The sequence below is a fragment of the Erythrolamprus reginae genome, chromosome 7, assembly GCF_031021105.1.
Source record: "Erythrolamprus reginae isolate rEryReg1 chromosome 7, rEryReg1.hap1, whole genome shotgun sequence".
In the NCBI taxonomy this organism is placed as follows: Eukaryota; Metazoa; Chordata; class Lepidosauria; order Squamata; family Dipsadidae; genus Erythrolamprus; species Erythrolamprus reginae.
This window is the reverse complement of record NC_091956.1, coordinates 53,911,599-53,929,288: the sequence shown is the minus strand read 5'-3', so window position 1 is coordinate 53,929,288 and position 17,690 is coordinate 53,911,599. Positions and strand designations below refer to the sequence as shown.

Below are 17,690 nucleotides of genomic sequence, written 5' to 3'. Positions count from 1 at the left end.
AAAACTGGCTTAGTACAGTGATGCATCATCCTTTCTCCTCACTTTCTGATACGCTGCTGCTCTGAATCTGTGATCAGTACAAATCAGAGAAATTTTCCTTGTAGCATAAGGCACGTGTAAGAGCACTGGATGCTATTTTTAGCACAGCTTTTTTTCCCCCTCTTAGCAAATGGCATGCCACCATAGGAAACTGCTGCATCTTCTAAGAGGTTGTTTTTTTTACATGTCTATCACTTCCCACTTTTTCATTTGTTTGTTATTCAGCTTATTGAGCTTTGCGATTATTGCTGTTTTTTCCTCCCTTGCCCAACGCAGCACCTTTCATTATTTCATGTCAAGGGCTTCAAAATGACATAATCACCAAATGGTTAAGGATCAGTGCATTGTGGTTGGTAAATTCTTTTTTTTTCCCCTTTTCTTTTTTTGAAAAACGGAAGGGAGCATTTCCAAACAATTATACATTGAGCTTTCATATATAAGACATTGCTTTTTCCTTTCCAGCTAGACCCCAAAATGAGAGGGGGATTTAGCTCTGTGGGCGTATTTGGTTAGCATTTGTTAGAGCTGTTTGAATAATATAAACATGTTTATATTAAATTGAATTTAATGACACAAACCTTTATAACATAAACACAACCAGCTTTCTCTGTGAAAGGGGAGAAGGAGTAATTTCTCTGCTGTTTTTTGGCACAGACCAGAATGTTTACTTTACAGCAATGTTTGTCAACCTTTTGAGCTTGAAATCCAATCATCTTAAAGTTTCCAAAGGTGAGAAATACTGGTTTATATCACCATCCAGGTATCAGTTCATAATCCCTATAAGCTGAATATTATTCTGCTGGCAATATCTCCACTGAGAAATCAGGCAGGCCCCTGAGAGATGGGAGGGAAAGGATCCCAGTTTCGGATAGGACCATCCTGCCTTGAGCTGCAATCCCATGAAAAATCCGCATTGCATCTCACAAGCAGGAAAGGCGATCTGAATCTTTTGGTAGATTCAATAAGCGATATTGCCTAAACGTAAGGGAACTGATTTTTTACTTGTTTTTACAAAGGTAAAGAATAAAATGTGCTGTTTTTCTTTTCCACCCCTGAAGCGGAGGTCTAAATTGCCCTTCTCTGCTCATTTCTCATGCAAAGCAAATGCTGTACTCAAAGGAAGTTTTTGCAGCACTCTGTTTAGAATCGGGTTTTTTTCCCTTCCCTCCCTTCCCAGCATTCCTCCCTTTCCTTACCCATTTGAGTAAAAATCGATTTAGAAAGCCTACATAAAATGCATTGACTATAAGTAAATAACTCATCATCATCATCTTGCTCTTGCTCTTCCCTTCTTCTGCCCTCCGGAAGGCTATCCAAGCCGTTACTTCAAGTGGCAAAAGAGAGAAAAAATTGCTGCCATTCCAGGACCTACCGACGCCCAATCTCATGAATGAACCCCTGTAGGACTCATGAATGAGCGAGCGAAGAAATGAATGGAAGGGAAGCCTGGAGGAAAGAAAGAAAAAAATGAATGGGACCTCGCGCGCTCGCGCCCCGCTCAGACCTTCCCCGCTTACAATTCTCGCCATGAATGGAGGCCTTCAATTCCCGGGCAGGCCGCGAGAGGGCGCTGTGCCCCGCGCTGCCCACTTCGGACGACAGCTGGAATCCCCTCGCGCCGCACGTGTCTCGGGCAGGGGCGAGCCAGACGCCAACGCGAAGTGTCACCTGGAGACGACGGTGGCGGGCCGTCGGGGCGTTTGTGTGTGTGTGTGTGTGTGTTTGGGGGGGGGGAGAGAAGCGCGGAGGCCGGACGCAAGTGCAAGCAGCCCAAGCGTCGGGGCGAGGAAGGCGGGAAGAGGAGGAGGAACGGGAGGTGCTATAAAAAGAACTCCACGAGGCACATGCACACTTGGGCGAAACGTCCCGGTCTGAGTAAAGGGGGGCGAGATGGGGCGCCCGGCCACGGTAGGCGCCCGACGTTAAAGGGCAGCGACGGCTCGGCTCGTTTGCAAAGGGATCAGGCGACGGAGGGATGCCGCGGTCCTCCCAGCCCGCCCCGCCTGGCGTGCATCGAGCTTCCTCCGCGATCCGAAGTTCCGCCGCCCAACTTTGCAGGGGCGTCCGGTGAGCGGGCATGTCGGTCAACGGGAGCGTGCTGAACGGCTCGGGGTCGCGGGACCAGCTCACCTTGGACCGCCCCCCCTGGGTGGCGTCCACCTTGGCCGTCGTCCTCATCTTCACCATCGTGGTCGACCTGCTGGGCAACCTGCTGGTCATCCTCTCCGTCTATAGGAACAAGAAGCTGAGGAACGCCGGTGAGGAACGGGGAAGCCCGAGGAGGAGGCGGGTGGAGGGGAGACGACAAAGTTTTTGCAAGCCGGCGCTCCGAGGAGAGGAGAGGAAGATCGGGAAGGTTGAGGGGGCGGAGGGTCATTCGGTCCCGGGAAACAAGAGTCCCCTGTAAGTCGTAAAGCGTTCCCTTCTGGCTGTGAGGCGTTCCCATTAATTTTGGGGATCCCCCAGTGCCCTCCCCCCTCTTTAATCGGACGGGCACAGCTACGGTCCATCCATCCAAGCCGCTCGCTTTTTATTCTCCGGACTCTGCCGGGTGGCTGCAAGGCAAGTTCTGCAGTAGCTCTTCAAGGTAGCCTTCTCCGGAAGTTTGGGGTGGCGCCTTTTCTATGAACCTGCCCATGGGATGAACCCAGCTCCTGTAACAGTTCTTTTCCTTCTGTGGGTCTTAAGTACGGTATTCAGTAGTTTTTTCAAGGTTTTTGCACGTTGCCCTGGCTGAGTGCTTGTTACTAGGCAGAGCATCAGCTTCAAAATAGGCAATAAAGATAGATAGATGATAGATAGATGATAGATGATAGATAGATAGATAGATAGATAGATAGATAGATAGATAGATAGATAGATAGATAGATAGATAGAGATACATACATACATACATACATACATACATACATACATACATACATACATTGCTCAAAAAATAAAGGAAACATTCATAACACATCCTAGATCTGAATGAATGAAATATTCTCATTGAATACTTTTTTTATGTACAAAGTTGAATGTGCACAACAGCATGTGAAATTGATTGTCAATCAGTGTTGCTTCCCAAGTGGACAGTTTAATTTCACAAAAGTTTGATTGTGTTGTTTAAGCGTTCCTTTTATTTTTTTGAGCAGTGTACATACGTACATACATAAATGGGCTGAAATGTATTTTTCCCCACTTCATATGGAAGAGTAAACAAGGAGATTATTTTTTTAGCATGAGCCAGGTTTTGGGCTGTTTGTATAAAACTCCAATGCTCAGTGGCATTGGTAAGATCTAGTCGGCCAGAGCCCCTTGGGAATTGGGTGGCATACAAATCCAAAAAATAAATAAAAGTAAATAAATAGGCTCAGTTGGAGTCAGGCAGTCTGCCAAGAGAGGGAGGGAGCAATACAGTTATCTCTTAGATGAATAAATGGAAAGAGATGGATGTTATTCATCCAGGGTAAGAAATAATGGTACAAAATGAATATGTGGCTACCAATGCTTGTTTGGGATGCAGCCAATTCTTTGGACTTCCTCCTGTCTATTTAATTCATTGGGAAACTCTCCAGCAGTTAAACAGATTTTTACTTCTTCCTGTGTGTGTGTGGATTTAAAGAGGAGAATCTCTTGAGCAAATGTGCCTTCTTTGATGCTTGTTCTAATAGAGGAAGATCCTCTCCTTATTCACTGTTTCGGGTTGGCTGAATGGGAGCACACAAATTCTAAATCTAGTCACTCATACCACTCTGGCCCTTTTAAACTTTCATTAACAAAAAAAAATAATCCTTGCTTGCCGAAGGAACAGAGAACACGTGCAGGGAACAGAAAACACGTGCAGGGAATTGCGTCAGCAAAGCAGACAACTGTGTTTCCACACCCCCTTCTAGAATTCCAATCTTTAGTTGATGCTCTGAATGAAATGTCTTGCGGCATTTGAAGGGTGTCACATGGAATGTTAGTTGTTCTTACACGGTGTTTTGACAATCTGGGCAGATGAAATCTGACGGATGACTCTTTTTTTCCCTGTGGTGTCCACAAGAGCACCTAGCATACTACAGTGTTTTCCAGAATGTGTGGAGGGTTTAGAATAAATCACCTCCTTGTTGCTGCAAAGTATTGATTACATAACCAGCATGCAATCAAAGGATACAGTTTTCCTTTGAGGTATTTGCTGCTGGGGTTCTTTTCATCAGTCTGGGGAGTTCCGAAAGGAAGAGGAAGGTCTTAAGCATAAAACGTATGAGGAAAGACTTAATGAACTCAATCTATATAGTCTGGAGGACAGAAGGAAAAGGGGGGACATGATCGAAACATTTAAATATGTCAAAGGGTTAAACAAAGTTCAGGAGGGAAGTGTTTTTAATAGGAAAGTGAACACAAGAACAAGGGGACACAATCTGAAGTTAGATGGGGGAAAGATCAAAAGCAACGTGAGAAAATATTATTTTACTGGAAGAGTAGTAGATCCTTGGAACAAACTTCCAGCAGGCGTGGTAGATAAATCCACAGTAACTGAATTTAAACATGCCTGGGATAAACATAGATCCATTCTAAGATAAAATACAAAAAAATAGTATAAGGGCAGACTAGATGGACCATGAGGTCTTTTGCAGGAGAGGTGGAGTAACGACACAGACACAAGAGCTGGATTTAAAACTGGGTCATTTTTATTAATTAAATTTGCATAATTTATTTTAATAAATTAGCATAATTAGCATAATTAACTATAACCCTAACAAGGACCCGCAGGGTCAAACAATTGCTTCCGGGGCGGAAAATGACGTCAGATAAACTTCCGGGGCAACTTATGGGCGTAGCTCCATGCTAATCCAGGTGAGGGACCCCTCCCTCACCTGAGACATTGCCATGCACTTGCATGTGGGAGTTCCCGCCGGCTAACCCCTACCAGGGGAATTAAATGTGCAGGACCCAAAGACAGGTTCCCCCCAATTACTCAGGTCGCTCAAACCACAAGCCTTTGGAGAGAACCTGTCAATCATCCCCAAAGATGCCCAACGGAGAACACGCAGTTGCTAAACCACCACCCAGTTTTCCGCCCCTAACCTGCCTACCCAAATGACCAAAGGTAAGCCAATTAACCTAAACAGGGGCAAAGCACCCCCTAACCACTTATCGGTCTCCACAGTGTGGAATAGGCGAAAAAACAATCTTGGCAAATGCCAAGACCGCAAAAAATTCCTATTCGGCCCCATAGGGCGACCCCAAGTGGCACACTGCAAGATAGGGAGGGCGGGTGGGTGTTTGCTGCTCAGCCGAGTCCGGGGCGAAAAGGCTGAGCCCGAGCCTGTTATGTGTGAGAGGCCATCTCACTGACTTTAAATTTTGGGACTCTACATTAAATCAGTGTTGTACCTCTTTCAAACGGCACCAATTCAATTGGATGAAAAAAAATTCTTGAACGTAAATAGAACAATTTCTAAATTTATTTGGCACAACAAAAAACCAAGAATAAATATTAAAGCACTGCAGGATTCAAGACTGAGAGGAGGATTTGGTCTTCCGAACTTAGAATTATATTATCAGGCTACAATATTACTGTGGATTAAAGAATGGATTAAATTGGATAACAATAGAATCTTAGCAATAGAGGGACATAATATTAACGAGGGATGGCACGCACACCTGTGGGAAAGAGAGCGCATCAAACATTCACAATTTAGACAACACCAGATACGGAATATTTTACTTGAGCACTGGAGAAAAGTAAGGAAAAAACAGTACAGAGAAGCGCCTAGATGGCTATCTACATTGGAAGCTCAAATACATCCAAATATAACCAATTAAAACCAAATTAAAACATATAAAGAACTTCTAGATCCCAAGGGAGTCTTAAAACTCAGACAAAAACTCAAAAGTAAATTTTGGAACTCTACATTAAATCAGTGTTTCCCAACCTTGGCAACATGAAGGTATCTGGATTTCAATTCCCAGAATTCCCCAGCCAGAAAATGCTGGCTGGGGAATTCTGGGAATTGAAGTCCAGATACCTTCAAATTGCCAAGGTTGGAAAACACTGCATTAAATAATGCATTGAGTTACAAAGTGAATTTCCACTTGCACTATAGAATTCTCCTTGTCTTTCTCATACAGCGTGCACACACACACTTTTGCATGGAATGGAGATAAGTACTGACAGACCAAATGGAAACGAAATTTTACTTTGATATTGAAAATAAGGCAATAGAAACCAATTTTCCCAGGGCAAAGGAATACAAGTACATTCTATTCCATACACTTTACACAAACAAATTAGGTTTTTCAGGGCAGATAGCTCTCAATTAACATTAGCCTGGCCCCATCTGGGACTTGCAAATTCTTCCTCACTTCTCCATTGACTTTCCTTCTTGGAAACTGGTAGGAAGTCACAAGGAGAGGGTGACTTAAAGATCCACAAGTTTCACTTAACAATGGCCAAAGGGGCTTGCAGCATTGCCATCACTAAGCAATGCAGTCATGTGACACTGTGCTTTAAGACTACATTGTTTGGCAACCAAACTTCCAGTCCCAATTACCATTGTTAAGCAAGGACTCCATGTATAACCATCAAAACTTGGAGTGGTAGAATCGTACTGTACAATTGCTTGAAAAAGAGCTGTGTATTGTTTTCTACGTGAAAATGTTTCCTACCTAAGGCAAGTTTATTTTATTTATTGGGTTTATAATATGACTTTCCTTCAGGAGTTCAAGGCAGTATCTGTTGTACTCCAATATTTTTCCAACAAAATAGTATTTCCTGAGCATAAGATTTAAAGAGCATACTAAATATAAATTAATAAATAGTATTGTGTACAGAATTGATGAATAGCTTCAAAATTGATCACTAGCTTCTTTAAATGCATCAGTTGAGAAGCATTCTGTATCCATTAAATCCATCTTTTTTTCACATCAAGTATAATTTTTTTTTTGTTTTACAGCAATATCATAGTTCCATGCTTGGTATTTTAAGCTTGAAGAGGAGTGGAGAGTTGGAATATTTATAGTCAGAATCACACTAAATATTTTTGGACTGTGTGAATGTTGTAACGACATGATGTTCCAAAGTGTGCAGGACTCGACAATGCATAAGGGTCCCTGGAGAGGGGCAGCATACAAGTCTAATTAATAATAATAATAATAATAATAATAATAATAATAATAATAATAGTAATAATATTCCATGTTTTATAAGTTTTCTTCTTGTATAGGGATAATATATTTCAATTTTTATGATACTTCTCTATTAGTACAGCATGCATCTTTTGCATTAGTACAGTATCATTTTCTTGCAATTTCTATCTAGAAATGGCATAAATTGCACCATGGATTTTTATCAACCACACTATTGAAATTTGACAGCATGGTCAAAGATAGCTGTAGAGCTTGGGGCAATACAGCCCCAATTAATTAAACTATTCAAGATAACATAGTTGAGAACAACTACTGCTTATACTCTTAAAAAGCGACTCTCCGTGAAGCAGGTAGACTAGATGAAGCAAATTCTAGTCAACCAAAGAGTAACTTCTTTGAAATAGGAGATATGATATTTTATGGTCTTCCCTAATAAAACTTCAATAACATAAAGAATATCCTATGCATTCTGGATTTGCCACAATGAAAGCAGTTTTCAGACATAGTTTTCAGGCATATGTGCCAAGGGTAGATCTCAGTAATTCAGAATATCACTATTGCGAGCTTGTTTATAGAAAGTCACAATATGTGACTTTAGTATGGCTAAAATAATAGAAAATGCTTTAGAGGAGTGGTTTTCAACTTGTGGTCTGTGGACAAATGAGGGACCACAGTGTTATCCTGGAAGGGTGAGGGAGTATGAAGGTTTGAAGAAATGTTATAATTTAAAACTTGAGTTAAGTCTTGATGGTCTGAGACCATGGTCAGTGGCTACAGAAGGCATTTGTTTGGCTTCAAAAGCACCTTGGTGGTGCAGTACTTTTATTATTATTATTATTATTATTATTATTATTATTATCATTATCGTTATCGTTATCATTATTACTAATACTAATACTACTTGGATTTGTATGCCGCCCCTCTCCAAGGACTTGGGGCAGCTCACAACATAGCATAGTACTAGTAGTTAGTGGTTAGAGTGCGGTACTGCAAGCTACTTCTGCTGATCACCAGCTGCCAGCAGTTTGGCAAATCAAATTTCAGTAGGCTCAAGGTTGACTTAGCCTTCCATCCTTCCAAGGTCGGAAAAATGAGGACCCAGATTGTTGGGGGAAATATGCTTAGAGAAGTCTATAAAGTACTGTGAAGTGGTATATACAGTAAGTCTAAATGCTAATGCTATTTAAATGGGGTCTGTGGTGAAGAACCAAATATCATGAATGAAGCCAGCTGAGATCTAAGGAACATGAGCAAATTTGTAACTAGGGGAGAAATGGCTAGGCTATAACTGGTATTTTGCTAGAAAGCAAAGTTGGTTCTACTTCTTTAGTTTTCTATGCTTCTGCCCATGTTCCATAAGCACTGTCACACATATTTGCTTGTTTTTCTTCATCCCAAGTACTTGTTTTCTAATTATCTTTTCATTATTGTGGTCAAGGGTGTGCTAATAGAATGAATATATTCAATGTAAAATGTGAAGTCTTGGGCTTATAAAGAAATTATCATTGTAATGAGCAGCACAATTCTATGTCAATAAGCTAAAAAACCCATTCTTTGCAACTTTTTAAAATACTCCTAAAAATATTTAGGTTAAGGATTTTCTACTTAAATTGCAGTTTAAATTTTCCATTACCCTTTTTTTCGTAAAACAATGCCAGACTCCTTTATTAAAGCATTTGCAGCTGATGAGCTGTTGAGAGAAGAGATTTAAAATGCAAGCTTGACTCATTTGAATAATTGGTATTAATTAAACTGTAACATTTAGCATAACTTACAACTCTGAATTCAAGACTATTTATGTGTTCATTTACATATCTCGTGTAACTTTATAATTGTGAGAAGACTGTTAAATGAAGTACATCAAAGTAACATAAATTCTCTGTTCCATTGACACGATATAAATGCAAAGGATATAGTATATGTGTGTCTGTGTGTGTGTCAATAATGAAGTATAGCTATAACAATGCATAATAAGGATATAGAACCTGGGTAATTATTACAGTTATTTTATGACATTTTCACTATGAAAAACCTCACCACATGTTGGAAATCTGACACAGATCAAAAGAATGAAGATGTGTCTTGAAGAAAATGTAAAACAGTGAAGATCACCCTTTTTTCTCTGCAAGGAAAATAAACTGATTAAGGTCTGTTGAAAATGATCGCTTGGGGAAATCAATCTATATTTCTTCAATTTTTCCACCATGTTACCAAATGACAGGAAAAAACAACAATTTGGATATCTGGATTTCTTTAATTAAACTTTTTGGGAAGAAAAGAGGGAGAGACCGAGAGGAAAACTGGCTATGCCCTTGTAGAGAAATCCACAATTCAGTTTCTCTTCACAGCAATTATAACATTTGCAACTAGAGTTGTAGAACTCAAATCAAAAGACTCCAATATCTCCCAAGAATGTTGTTCAAGCAAATAATATGTTGCAGATATCTGTAAAATATCCATTCCTTCTGTTATGTCCGAAGTTATTAATAAGAAATTGTAACTAGGTAAATTTCTAATAGTTGTTGTTAAGCGGAAATCATCAAATGTAATGTAAACTGTTTACCTGTTTCCTATTGGCTGTTGTATTTGGCGCCAAGATCAGATAGCTGTCAGCCGCCGCTTGTTGCTGGGCTAAATGTTATAAATAGGAGGGCTTCTGGTCTTACGCGTCTTCTGCGGAGAGCGCGCCTAAGCGAAAGTGTTACAGCCGCTTGTTAACCTCCTGCTGTGAATAAAGAAGAAATAGTTAGAAATTGTGTATCTCGCTTATTACAGTGGCGACGAGGGTCTAAAGGTGATTTTTCTTCCACAAAAAATCATAATGGCGACCCCATCGATCATTCAACCTCCTGAGATATTTGACCGCGAAAGGTCAACTTGGACTGCCTATATGGCAAAATTCGAAATATTCCTTGAGGCAGCCGGAATGAAGGATGCTGAAGACGGCAGGAAACGAGCTTTGTTTCTTAATTACTGTGGCTCCCAAATTTTTGATTTGGCAGGTACCTTGACTGATCCAGAACCCGCTAACTCCGTGCCATGGGACACTTTGAGGGATAAATTGGCATCTCATTTTAAACCCACAAAACCTGCGAGGGTTTACAGGCATCAGTTCTCGCGCACAGCCCAGGCTGAAGGGGGGTCTATCAACCAATTTGCTACTCGTCTTAGGACAATTTTAGCAAAATGCCAATTCGAGAATCCTGAAGCACGATTAACGGATGCCATCATTTTTGGCATGCGAAATGTGACAATTCGAAACAAGCTGCTGGCGGCGGAGGATTCAACCCTACAGGATGTCATCAAGGCTGCTCAAACAGCTGAGGTAGCCGAAGCCGCTGCAGCTGACCTGAAATCCAACGACAAGCTGCCAACGGTTTGTAAAATTTCTGACGCTCATCGCACCCCAGGGAATCGTCCCCACGACTACCATCCTCAAGACCTCGACACCTATGAAGATTACTGCTGCCAAATTCGAGGACCACCAGCAAGGCAGCCCTGTCCACCATTCCAGCCCTGTGCCGGATGCCGCGGCCAGCACCCAAGATCCAGATGCCCCTTCAAAGACGCCTTCTGCCGCCGATGCGACAAGCGCGGCCACATTGCCGCCATCTGCCGGGCCACTCTACCTGATGACCTCTCTGGCAACCAAGATTTGCTACCCACATTTTCTTCCCAGCGCTATTATCGGCAATTCAGACAGCAAGGCAGAGGGAGCAGACGACCGTGGAACCCCCGAGGTAACAAAAAATACACCGACTGTGGCACCTATTTCTCCCCCCCTAATAAAATTGTTGTCCCGCTCCTCCTAAATCACCAGCCTTGCCACATGGAACTAGACACTGGCTTAAAATTTACTTTAATGCCGTGGGCATAAGTTGCGGCTCTATGTGCCAGCGTTGTCTCGAGACTCTTTACAACCACTGGACATTGCAATTAATGACTTTCAGGGACACCCTATTCAGGTATTGGGGAGAACTAGAATACCTGTCACTTTTAAAAATGTCCACCATGTGTTGCCAATCTTAGTTGTTGAAGGGGAAAATCACTCCCTGTTGGGTCTGGATTGGATGGCTCCCTTAGGGTTGGCTGTCACTGGCCTCCACAAAATAACCACCTGGGGGGTGCCTAATTTCATCCAAGAATTTCCGGAGGTATTTCAAGAAGGTTTGGGTACGTACAAGGGTCCTCCTATTTCTTTTTCCTTGGATCCCACTGTTCCTCCCCTTCGTCTAAAACCACGGAGGGTACCGCTGCCCTTATTAGAGAAGCTGGATGCACAATTACAGAAACTGCAGGTCCAAGGCATTCTAGTCCCTGTTGAACATGCCCCTTGGGAGACCCCTATAGTGACCCCCTTGAAGCCGGACGGCTCACTCAGAGTATGTGCGGATTATAAATCGACCCTTAACAAAGCGTTGCAGCACAACTCTTACCCCATACCAGTTGTACAGCAGTTGCTGCATACCCTAGGGGCAGGGAAATTATTTGCAAGGCTGGACCTTGCCCAAGCATACCAGCAATTAACCGTTGATGATGCCACAGCAATGGCACAAACGATTGTTACGCACCGGGGTGCCTTTAAGTGTACACGTTTACAATTCGGGGTCAGTGTGGCCCCTGGTATTTTTCAAAGGTTGATGGAAAGACTGCTAAGTGGGCTTAAAGGGGTAGTCCCCTATTTTGATGACATCTTAATTTGTGGGGACACCCCTGGGCAGTTGCATGGCAGAATTAGGCAAGTACTCTCTCGTCTACGGGATAAGGGCTTAAGGCTTAAGCCTGAGAAATGTGTGTGGGAGACACCCTCCGTTGATTTTTTGGGATTCCGTATAGATGCACAAGGAATCCACCCCACTGAAGAAAAGATTAAAGCTATCAAGGATGCGCCAGCCCCCACATGTAAGACAGAGCTGCAAGCCTTCTTGGGGCTATTAAATTTTTATTCCGTTTTTTTGAGACAAAAGGCCTCCGCAGCTGAGCCGCTTCATCGGCTCCTCCACAAAGGGGCAGCTTGGGAATGGGGTGAGAAAGAACATCTAGCTTTCACAGCTGCAAAAAATCTTTTGACATCGAATAGTGTTGTAATTCAATACAGCTCGACCCTACCACTTAGGCTCACATGCGATGCTTCACCATACGGTGTGGGTGGGGTACTCACCCATGTATTCCCTAACGGTCAGGAAGCCCCAGTGGCTTATTTCTCCAGAATGTTATCCATGGCCAAACGGAACTATGCCCAGATTGACAGGGAGGCATTGGCACTGGTGGCTGGGGTGAAGAAATTTCACCACTATTTATTAGGACGACCCTTCCAATTGGTCACTGACCACAAATCTCTATTAGGTCTGCTATCCACTGGTCGCCCTACTCCTCCATTTATGTCCCCCTGAATGTCTAGGTGGGCAATATTCTTGGCTGGGTATGATTATGTCCTCATTCATAAAGGAGGCTCAATGATAAACCATGCAGATGGACTTAGTCGCTGCCCTTTAGGTCAGAGGGTAGAGGACCCAGTCCCTGCAGCTGATGTTCTCCTCATAGATTTAAATACTGACCCTTTGGTTACGGCCAAAGAAGTGGCTATTGAAACAAAGAAGGATCCTACCTTACACAGGGTGCTACAATATATTCTAAAAGGATGGCCACCCAATGGGGAAGACCCCGGGGTGGGGGAATACAAAGCTAAACGGTTGGAGCTGTCAGTCATGCATGATTGTATTCTGTGGGGTGACAGAGTGGTCATTCCCACTACTCTAAGGCCACAGGTCATTAAAATGCTACATCTGGGTCACCCGGGAGTGGTCAGAATGAAAGCCCTGGATTGGTGGCCTGGATTGGATAAAACAATTGAGGATTGGGTTGCCACTTGCGCACAGTGTCAAGAAACAAGACCAAATCCACCAAAAACCACCCCTGCACAGTGGGACATGCCCCAAAGTCCATGGTCAAGGGTACACATAGACTTGGCGGGGCCGGTGGGCAACCACATGTTTCTAATTGTACTGGATGCATACTCTAAGTGGTTAGACATTATTTTGTTGGGGTCCACTTCTTCCACTGCTGTTATAACTGCTTTAAGAAAATTATTTTCAGTACATGGGTGTCCAGACATTCTAGAGTCAGACAATGGACCCCAGTTCATTTCAAGGCAGTTTGAGGTGTTCTTGGCACAACTAGGGGTCAGACATGCTTTAACATCACCCCACGCAGCATGGTCTAATGGGATGGCGGAGAGATATGTCCGTGTCGCCAAAGAGGCCATTAAAAAGTCATCACCAGGGGAGATGCAAGAGAGGCTGGACACCTTTCTCCTTACTCAACATATTACACCCAGTTTAACCACCAACAAGAGTCCAGCCGAACTGCTTATGGGGAGGAAGTTGAGGTTTCCCCTGGACAGACTGCACCCCTCTTTTGTACAATTCAAAAATGTAAATATGTCTATCCCAGAAAGGGCAATGTGTGTGGGTCAACCAGTATTTGTTAAAAATTTTGACAGGGGCCAACAATGGGAACGTGGCATGGTGACCGAGCAATCTGGCCCAAAGACTTATATGATCAAGTTAACTGATGGACGCCTATGGAAACGACACATAGATCATATAAGGGGAAGACAGGAGACAGCCAGTATGAGACAAAATGTGGATAACAATAATAATGGGGTCTCTACTCCTTCACTCCCCGCAGGGAGTTATATCAGACCGGGCAGAAACCAGGAACAAATAGACTGGGACTTACCTGGGGACACTGGCCTCTCCAGCGCTGCCCCTTCTCTGCCACATGCCAGTCGTGGAGAATCTTATTCATCAGGACATGAGGAACCCTCCTCTTCCGTAGACACCCAAGTATCCCATGATCCTCGCCGATCAGAGAGGACACCAAGAAGACCTGCCCGGTTGGATGATTATATTACTTATTTGTCAGAATAATCGGTAACAAAAAACTAACCAGAAGGGGGAGGGGTGTTATGTCCGAAGTTATTAATAAGAAATTGTAACTAGGTAAATTTCTAATAGTTGTTGTTAAGCAGAAATCATCAAATGTAATGTAAACTGTTTAACTGTTTCCTATTGGCTGTTGTATTTGGCGCCAAGATCAGATAGCTGTCAGCCGCCGCTTGTTGCTGGGCTAAATGTTATAAATAGGAGGGCTTCTGGTCTTATGCGTCTTCTGCGGAGAGCGCGCCTAAGCGAAAGTGTTACAGCCGCTTGTTAACCTCCTGCTGTAAATAAAGAAGAAATAGTTAGAAATTGTGTATCTCGCTTATTACACCTTCCCCACTCCTGGGGAAGTATATTGCAAAATCTCCATTCCCATCCCAGTCTGAGGTATGGTATTTGCCGGTTTCCCCAACTATTCAAAATTTGCTTAAAACTGAAAGAAATAAAATTTTAATTTTAGAGTTTACTATTAGAAATGTTTGTGGTTATAGAAATACTGTGTATTATTGTTAATCTTAAAATAAAAAGTTACTCTATGTTTGTCTCAATAAGGAAGTTACTCCTGTTCGATTTCCCCCCCTTTTTCTCTTGTTTCTTTATGATTTCCTTTTTCCTGCTCTTTTTTAATTTTCTGTTTTCTTTAATTTGAGTCTTGATGAAATTAATGAAGTTTTTTTAAAAGGATTGGCTCTTTAATAACATATATATGCCATGATTTTGAAGATGATGTCAACTTTCATTATACAGCTTTTCTCTTGATGAAAGGGCTTGGTTAACTAGCCAATTATTTGGTTACATACTATCCTGATATCAGATTTACTCTTGAAAGGACCTTTCCTGGATAGCCAATCTTTATTTCTGAAATGATATGGACTTCCTTTCCTCCCGCCCCTTTATTTGCAAAGCAAGTGGACGAGTGGATAGATGGGGAACTCATCAAATTTGCAGATGACACCAAACTGGGAGGAATAGCCAACACTCCAGAAGATAGGCACAAAAGATATAAGCATCTTGACAAACTTGAACATTGGGCACTGTCTAACAAAATGAAATTCAATAGTGAAAAAAGTAAGCTTCTACATTTAGGCAAGAAAAACAAAATGCACAGGTACAGTATATGTGGTACGTTGCTCAACAGTAGTAACTGTGAGAGGGATCTTGGAGTCCTAGTAGACAACCATTTAAATATGAGTCTTCGGAGAGGGGCGGCATACAAATCTAATAAATTATTATTATTATTATTATTATTATTATTATTATTATTATTATTATTATTAGCCAGCAGTGTTCAGCAGCTGCCAAAAACGCCAACACAGTGAGGCTGCATTAACAGAGGGATAGAATCAAGATCACATGAAGTGTTAATACCACTTTATAATGCCTTGCTAAACCGACACTTGGAATACACTGCATTCAGTTTTGGTCGCCATGATGGATAAAGGTTGTTGAGACACTAGAAGGAGTACAGGGAAGAGGAACAAAGATTATTAGGGGCTGTGGACTAAAACAAATGAAGAACAGCTGCCGGAACTGCGTATGTCTAGTTAATGAAAAGAAGGAGCAGGGTAGACATGATAGCAGTGTTCCAATATCTCAGGAGTTGCCACAAAGAAGAGGGAATCAAACTATTCTCCAAAGCACGTAGAACAAGAAGCAATGGTGGAAACTAATCAAGGAGAGAAGTAACTTAGAACTAAGGAAAAATTTACTGACAGAACAATTAACCAATGGAACCAAGAAGTTGTGAATACTCCAACACTAGAAGTTTTTAAGAAGATATTGGATAACCATTTGTCTGAAGTAATGTAGTGTTTCCTGCCTAAGCAGGTGATTGGACTAGAAGACCTCCAAGGTCCCTTCCTAATCTGTTATTATTATATTAAAGCAGACACAACGCCTTTATTAAGCAAGAAAATTACAGGCACCTCATTGCAAGACAATTTATGCCAAAAGTTACTATTGTATACATTTCTGTACACAACATATTATATGGTAATGTTTGGCAACTGTTCTTAATTTTATGAACAGGAAATTGTTGTCTATATAGGGAAATAAATAGTTGCATATTTTTCAAAAGTCTTGATAATAATGGGCTAATGTTGCATAATCAGTGTTGATCTGCCCCTGGTAGGCCTGGGATGGCCGATCCGTTAGCAGAAATGGTGATGCATGTGCATCTACACATCCCCGCCATATGCCCCGCACACTCCCGTGCGAGAATTTGCTTCCACGCATTCTCAGAAGCAAAGGAATTGACAATTTTTGGTGATTTTGGCCTTTCTTTGCTTCTGCACCGATTAGCAATTTTCACTAATTTCTTTGCTTCCATGCATGTGCAGAAGCAAATTCTTCCACAGTGGTGCGCCCACCTGCCACGTTCCCCCCCAGCCTCCAAGACCGATTTGATAGGGAAAGGTAAGTGCAGCCTTTCACTGTGCATTATGTGATCCACATAATGTGTGGTTTATGTGGTTTATGATATGGGATGCTGTACAATAAAGCTGTGAGCTGGTTGCCTGAGGAGGCAAAGAAGTAAGTAAGTAGTAACCAAAGAATTAATAGAATCTTATATGGCTTCCTATGGTTTCTTCTGTCTAAGGAGATGCAGATGTAGTTATTTCAATTATTTTGTCATTCAGGGGAGCCATACAGAATGCCACATGTGCTGATTATGTCCTTACTGCACATTATTTGGCATTTTATAATTTATAGTCAGAGATAAAGCTAATTATGAAGATTTTGTTAGTTTCACAAACATTAAATAGTAATTAGGCTAAGTCTATACTTGTAGTGATCAAGTTGAACAGTCTAGCAATATGTTGTGATGATTTAGGATTTTATAGATTTCTTTCCACACTGACCTGGATTCCAGAAATAAGAACGGGATGGGGCCTGTGCCTGGCATGATGCATTAGCCTTTCTGAATAGCAAAAATGGTTTTGATTGTGTCAATAGCACATAACAGCTATTTTTTTAAATCAAAGCTTTTTGTCTAAATATGGAAAACAATTAGCATTTGAACATGCATATTCCCCTTCCAAAACATTTACAACAGCTCCAAGCTCCAGCTTTTCAGTTGGAATTCAATTTCCACTAATTTTCAATTGATTTAGCTAATACAGAACTATAAGAGTTGAACTACAACCAATCTGCAGTGTTATTTGGTTACTTATTTAGTTACTTCTACAGTTAGCAACATTCTTATGTCTTCTTACCTTATTTCTGAAAAGAAAGTAGTACATAAAGCAATCCTATTTTATTTTTTAGCAAATTAGTCATAGGTATCAATGATTTTTGATGAAAGAGAATGTATTTAATGGTGTTTAATTAGGTGAATGCTATTGCTGCCTTCCATTGCAATATTCATTCTTCACACTTCTTGTGAGAGAGATTGACAGCTATCTGATTACTTGATTCAACTGCCACAACATATTAAGACTAGCATTATCATATTCAATTGGAGCAGGTTTGTAAAGTGGTTTTATTTTTCTATCCAGATTTTCCTCTAATTATTATGCAATTTTTTATTTATTTTTATTTTTTCTTAACAAATAAACTGATATGCAGGAAAATAATAATAATTAGTTC

The 17,690-nt window shown here is 41.6% G+C and overlaps 1 protein-coding gene across 1 annotated transcript in view; it reads left to right on the top strand.

Annotated features, from left to right (window-relative positions):
• The first annotated feature begins 2,037 nt into the window (after window positions 1-2,037).
• MTNR1A (melatonin receptor 1A) overlaps window positions 2,038-17,690 on the top strand; it is a 31,145-nt gene continuing 15,492 nt past the window's right edge. Inside the window, exon 1 of the mRNA XM_070756621.1 lies at window positions 2,038-2,297. Within this exon, the coding sequence (XP_070612722.1) occupies window positions 2,117-2,297 (181 nt within the window). The 5' untranslated portion in view covers window positions 2,038-2,116. The remainder of the gene's footprint in view (window positions 2,298-17,690) is intronic.